This window comes from Melampsora larici-populina (assembly GCF_000204055.1).
Source record: "Melampsora larici-populina 98AG31 unplaced genomic scaffold MELLAscaffold_29, whole genome shotgun sequence".
NCBI classification, from domain to species: Eukaryota; Fungi; Basidiomycota; class Pucciniomycetes; order Pucciniales; family Melampsoraceae; genus Melampsora; species Melampsora laricis-populina.
The window spans coordinates 102,311-109,573 of NW_006768793.1; the positions used below are offsets into that span (position 1 = coordinate 102,311).

At 39.6% G+C, this 7,263-nt stretch overlaps 1 protein-coding gene across 1 annotated transcript; it reads right to left on the reverse strand.

Moving 5' to 3' along the window:
• Positions 1 to 6,349: 6,349 nt before the first annotated feature.
• Positions 6,350 to 7,041, reverse strand: MELLADRAFT_88735 (uncharacterized protein; the record flags this gene model as incomplete). The annotated part of the gene is made up of 3 exons (XM_007412282.1): positions 6,350 to 6,516; positions 6,604 to 6,948; positions 6,999 to 7,041. 3 exons carry the CDS (start codon positions 7,039 to 7,041, stop codon positions 6,350 to 6,352), a joined length of 555 nt encoding a protein of 184 aa, XP_007412344.1.
• Between the last annotated feature and the right edge of the window lie 222 nt (positions 7,042 to 7,263).

Below are 7,263 nucleotides of genomic sequence, written 5' to 3' on the forward strand. Positions count from 1 at the left end.
TTGATCATTAGATATGCTGATTGTTTTTTGAGCAATTGGTGCAACCTGCTTTCCTACAGAAAACACCCAGAACACAATGCAACTCATGTTTCAACAGAAATTGTTCAAAAGAAGAATCTTTGCACATTTTAAGTCCAATGCTCTTTATACTGAGTCCAGGGAAAGACTTTGTATCTGATAGAAAGAAACATTTGGTGGAATAAACACTGAGCGGACAGGACATGAGAACAGGCAAAGTGTTGTTTGTCAGACTCAGGATAGGCTGGACAAGGCTTTGAGGGAAGTTCCAGCTCAATTTTTTGCACTTTGGGGGTTTGACTGATTTGGCACTCCACAGCCACCATGTGTATGCTTCATCTTGCTCATACATCTCAAGTTCAAATTTTCACAAATCTCACAATTGAAGCTAAACACCTCAAAAAAATATAGATATTTCATTTGCAAGAACCATCCCCCCCACCCTATAAGCTACAAATAATATGGGAAATGGGAAGAGCAAGCAAGCAAATGACATACCATTGGAAAATCCAGGAAAATGACTTCCCCCAACCAAAATCTTCAAGGTCAAAACGGCTTTACAGCAATAAGGTAAAAGGAAATTCAAGTAGCAAAATAATGAGAGTGGAGACACAGAGCGGTTCTTGTCTGGGCCAACCACCCAACCTTGCCCGCAAAACCCTTTGTCAAACATGTGGTCTGTGGTCTAAGGCCCAGCCCACACACCAGGTCAAAGCCTTGATAAGGCAAAGACCTAGTAAGCAATTGCTTGTAAGAGAAAAATATTATTAAAGTGGGAACTGATCAACCAAGTCTAGGTCCGAAGATGATGCAAGTGGACACAAAATGAAATGCCTTCAGATACTAACACCAACAAAATGCAGAGGTAGAGACATACAGTCAACTCTTGATATAAGCAAGCCCCAAGTATGCATATTCTGATTTAAGCAAGGGTTGACATGCTATTTTTTTGTATACATGTGTTCCCCGCTAAAATCAGATTGCTTGAAGTACAAGGATCATATCATGGCCAATCTTGCCTGCAAAAGCTGAGCAAAGTACAGTAGAATCTGTTATAAGTGATATGTGTCAAACCCAATATTCTAGAAAAACTGATATTTTTTTGATCAAATAAAATTTATTTGCAGTGAAATTGGTCTCAAAAGCGATAAACCTGTCAGACCCAATAACCAATACTCAAATTTTGGAATCCCAGGCTCAAAGCCGGTGCAAAAACAATAATTTTGTGGATAGTTTGACCAGTTTCTGGTTGATTGTTTGCTTTTTTTTCTCAGTTTTTTCCTTGCTGAATGTTCACTCGCATTCAAAATTGTGAACTTTCAGAAACATGCTACATGAAAATAATCCCTAATATGTTGTTTCTCACCTGACCATGTAAAGTTTTTAAATTTCTTTGTCAAAACCAATAATTTGCCTGCAATTTGACCATTATTGGTTTTCCCAAAGCCTTGAAAAAAGAGATACTCGGTCAAAACCGATAGTTTTGACCCATATTTTTTGGGTATCGGTTATGTCAGAGTCTATACTGTAGTGCGGAATTTGTGACAAGCCTTTCTGAACTGACTGTAATTCAAGTCCAAAAAGGGCTAAAATCTGATTATGCTTACTTCAAAATTATTCATTGCTCAATGTTAGCACTACATATTTGCTGATGGGCAACATGCCTATATAAAGGGTTGACTGTAGAAAGATATAAAGACTTACACAGATTGAATGAATATGTTCCTCATAACTCTATCACTACAAATGTGGGCAACTCCAGACTTTCAAGGTGAGATCCAGACCCATACTTTGGTTGTTGGAGAAGCCCTTGGATCTGGATGTCATAGAGGCCCTTAGAGCCAACCAATCAGATACTCCGCCCTGTATACAACTCACAGGAAAATGCACATGTGAAAATGTGAAGATAAAAAAAAATAGCTTGGTGAGCAACAGCGGAATTTTGATTATTCAATTTGTACATTTTGAAGCGAGTGGCAGCACATATGCCCATGAAGCGCGGTAAAAAGATCCCCTGGTGAGCTAACGGCAATGGGGAAATTAAGATTTCCTCTGCAAAGGAATCCTTATGTACCACTCAGGCCAAAATAACGAGTTTAGATGAGTCTATGACAGTCCCTCAACATGCGGATTCAAGTTGCTCAAATGACAGCTGTCTCAGCATCCAGGGACTTATTGACATGCGAAAAGAATATGTATCGAAGATTCACGTCTTATATCACGTTGAGTGACTTTGTTAAGTTTACTACTTGCCTTTTGTTGTGAGGTGGGAGCTGGTGGGAGAGCTTTTATGATATCCATCTATCTATAAATCTAAGTTCACAGTCTCTCGGACAACTTGACATCACTCGCCGTGTTTCTCTATAAAGCAGGAACCCTTTGAGACTCACTCCTGCCAGAACTCCTGCCTCACCCTCATTCTTGCATTCTTTGACCAATTTACCTTCCGACTCGTTTAATATACCTTTACTTCCTACCTCATTCTCATCTCCTGAAATCATGCTAGCTCTTCTTAAGTTTATTACTATATCTGCAGCTTTGTTCACTACTTCGAGTTCGCAAGAAACCACTTACAACAGTAGGTGTCTCGACCCCGCCGAGGGCATGCCACCCTCAGTGAATCCGGCCGAGTGTCAATTGCAAGTCTCTTCTTGCTCTGCTTACGCAGTGACCTCGATCATCATCCTTGTTTTGATATTGCGCTGATTTTTTTAATTTGCTTGAACATCGATACTACGATATATGTAGAGCGTTGAACAAATTTCTGGACCCACAGGGGCAATTGGTGTTCGAAGCGGGGGAAAAATTTCATGACCAATGCGGCTGTCTGGTGAGTGGAGTAAATCATCCCATGGGATCACTGAAGTCTGATTTGCTGATCCACGGTGATGATTTCCTCCAGATTATGTTCGAGAATCCAGACAACAGCACTATGACCCCTATACTCAAGTAAGTCAACTTCAATTGGTCCCCATTTAAAACGCTTTTATCGAAGCGTGTCTTGACTCTTTGCCTTGTATTGTCTCAAATTGATCAGGTCTGTAGATGAAGTCACGCCAGTCTATAACTATATCTTAAAGACGTGCACCGGCGGAGTGAGTTCACAGTTCATAACTTGTATCCAACAATTATCACCTCAGAAAAATTGAAAACTGACATCTTTTCATGAGTCAGATTGGTATCGCTTGGGTCCCTGGGCCTGACGGGTATGACCAGGTGAAGATAGCCGTGGATAGTACTACTCCGAGTCCTGGTAGCACATCATGTCAGGCAAAGAATTAAATTTTGTAGCTGAGGGTAGCTTTCTTAGACGCTCACGTGCGATCACAATGCAAGGACTCCGCTTTCTTTTCGTACTGCGATTACTTGTCTCTTAGCCTTTTTTGTTTGCATATGCCTGCCTGAATACGATGATGCCTATGACAGCTGTGGCTCTCGTGCCAGTATCTTTCACATATTTACACTTGCTTGGTACTTGGGCAGACAATTGATGATATGGATTGATTTCTGACTACATTGTTGTCGCATGGTCTCTTCCAACCGGGAGCTTTTGTATCGACAAGGAATGGTCTCTGACTGATTTGCTTGAATCTGAATACATCAACGGCGATTTCGCGATGTGTATCCCAATTCCCTCCATTTTCCGGTACATAGAACAGTATCAGTGAGCTGCTCTTCGCCTCTACATCCAATTCTTTTGGGCGATCCGCCCCAAAAACTATGCAGACTTGATTGGCATGGAGTAGGTGTCGCAGCCATGTAGGATAACTCACTAGATAATTATACCTTGTTGATTTGGCAAACATGATCATGCATAGTGTAAGTCAGCAAGTGATTGGTTATCTCTACCAACAATCATATTTACCAATCATTCTTGATGCTGCCGAAGATTCAGATGGAAAGTCTTGTCATTGAGTCGTCCAGACATCTTCCTCGAATATTATGACGATGAATGTCAAAGTGTGGTCATTCATCTATAAGGACTTTCAAAACGCCCTTTACTGCAAGACTTCAGGATCCTCTTAAAAAATTTAAGCAATATCACTAGTTTCCCAAGCTACCACACGAGTATCTCATCTTTCACTCAAGTTGTGTAATTTGCATATATCCCTCATAGTAATTAAAGAGGTTCTTCAAATGAATCAATTAGCAAATGTTCATTTCACAAGTTTATGACTACCAAATCTATACCTTCTCCTGATGTTACAACTCAACTCAATACAACCAAAACCAACTTCACACAATAATTCAAACCAAGAAGCTAATGAGAAAGCAAACCTCAAACTAAAAGATTTCCAACCTTCTTCTTCTCCAAAGCTTTGCAACAAATCCAACAACCTACATCATCTCCAGACATTAAGATAACAGTCTGTTCAAATTTAGATCCAATCATACCTTTTCTCATCCTACCTTCCACTAATGCTGCCATCACTGTTTCTTTTTCAAATACACACCAAGCATGAAATGTATGTCTACAAAGAAACATGACTGAGATTTCATTCGCTAATTCTTCTTCTCCTACTGGTTCATCTAACTGTAGACCACACTTTTCACACTTCAGAGAGCCTTTTATGTGTACGTGAAGCAAAAAAACAAATAAGGTGGTATCCAAATTCTTCATTCAGAAAAGGAATGTACTGACTATCTCCTAAAGCTCCTGCTGTCTGACTGACATAGTACATCCTCGATAAATCTCGACAATCATTCACCAGAATTGATCGACACCCTTCAATCAATGAGATCTGAGGATCAGAGCAAAAAAATTAGCAACCACAAAGATCGACAGAAAGATAGAGAAAAGCAAAACACAGACCTGTAGATTAAAATCATGAAGAATCTTAATGATGGATTCTTTCAAACCTTCAATCTCCAACCCATTTCGAATTCTTCGAATCAATCTAATCGGATCAATTTCAGATCCAACATTATCTAACAGACCTCTGATAAAAGCTAAACATATAGTCCATGAAGATAAACAGCTATTAGTCATTTCTCAAAACTGTGTTTCGAAATTCAATGTATCTATACCTGGTCTGCTTTCGGAATACAATAACAAGTCTTCCCAAAGATCATGATCATTCTGTTCCTTAGCAAAGTCAATCGCCTAAAATCATGATTGTGATCAAACTCCGTAAAATCAAGATGTCTTCATTCTTCTTACGGATGAGGAGAAATAGGCGATTTAATAAGGAGCTGACCCTTTGAACATCCCCAATCCGATCAATTATCAAGAACAAAGCTTTCTTGTTATCTCCCATCCTACCCAATAGATAGACCATCTCCGAAACGAAGTCGGCCTCACTACAGATCTTGTAAGCCTATTCAAACCCAACCAAGCATCATCTCAATAAACCATTACCATGGATGTAAATAGAGAGAATGTGAAGTCAAATCCGAACCTTTGCAAGACTATACGTGTTGCTCGCTCGAAGGTATTCCATTAACCTTTTTCTATCAAACTCTGCAAAAAGATCAACATGTAGATCGCTATAATCTGTTGCTAAGAGTGGATCGACGTCGAATAATGCATCCAAATAAGTGGCCAGATATCGTCTGTAATCTGTCAATTGAGTTATGACGCTCGAGACCTTTTTTCACAAGCACAAAAATCAAACAAAATCCTTTGAGAATTCCACAATGATACATTCTACAAGGCCAAGAGAGATCGAAATTGTCAAGAGAGAGGCAGACTCACGGGAATTGAATGAGTATGTTCAACTAATAGATTGATAGCTATCCCATGCTCTTTCTTGTTCAGATTTTGATACGGGTTTAACTCATCATCAAACTCGATCAATAACAACACTTGATCTTGTACATCAGTAAACAAGTTATGATCCTTGATCAATTCGAACACCTCTGGCTTTCTCAATCTCAAATAGTAAGCCAAAGCTTTTCCGGGTTGATGGTTCAATATATAACTATGCGAAGTTTAAGAGAGTCAAGACTTGAATTAGACGATTGGGAAATGGTGAAAAAGAAGCAAGGTGGAATCTTACAGTTCAGATAGACAAGTCATCAAGAGTACATTGGACTCATCATTGATTCTAGTTAAACGATCTTGAGTCGCTGAAATCACAGCAGATACATTGTATATATCCGATGGCCATTTCCTGATCATCTTCAACATGTTCTGATCTCGACAAAACATAACATAAACCTTGAGGATTAAATAACGAATGAAGGTATTTGAACACATACCTCAGGATCTCTTCGCAGTAGATGAACAAGAATGACTTCATAGACCAACTTTGAAAGTTTTGGAATTTCAACTGGCACGAGAGGAATGATTGCCTGTAAGGGAAAATAAATTATCAAACTTGTCTACAGTTTACGCTCTCTTCCCATTGTCTCGGTTTCGGCCCTCCACGACGACGTTGAAATCATAGCATACCTCCAATTGCCCCTTTTCAGTGAATAAGAATATCCAATCCTCCCAAGCCTTTGCATTATTCCCCAATATAGCTGGTGATGCTTTGGCAGCGGTTTCATATTGACCTAAAATGCAAAAAAGATAGACCAACAGAGGGCCGGAGCTACAATCACTAAGTCATCTCACAGCACAAAAATCACAGTAAAACTGACCGTGATTGACAAGATGATCAAGATACTTTTTCCCAATCTCACTTAAACTGAATCCATCGACTCCATCTAAACCAGCGTCTTGTACTTCTCTCAGAGCACCTTCATAATCTTCATGTTCAATCATCCAACCGATATGATCTGATCGGTTTCTCAGCTCGACCATAATCAAATCTTGTGGTGATAAAACGTATAGCCCTGACCAGGTCTTCTTCCCGACACCTGCTTCTCTGTCCGATCGAGGATTATTATTGGTGGAGATCGGGAAAGGGCAAAGTAAATAATCATGAGCTTGATATCGTTCAAAGTGATTGATACTGAGTGCATCGGATGAAGTTTCTTCTCCTTCTTTCGAGATAATTCTTAATTCAGGACGGTCCGAAGGTTTTCGTTTTGACGATTTGTATCGATCTTCAGTTCCATCTTGTTTGGTTTCTTCATCATCTGATGAACTCTGATAGTCTTGAATAATATGAGCCAAGACAGCTAAATCTCCATCTTGTCCCCAAGAACAAAGTCCAGAGATGATACAATCAACTTGAAATATATCCACAACTTCTACTATTGTTGAGCTCTGGGGAGTGATTGTAGTACTGATCACACTTCGAGTAGGGACGATATTTGATGAATTATTCTCAGTGATAGATATCACTCGAATCGTGT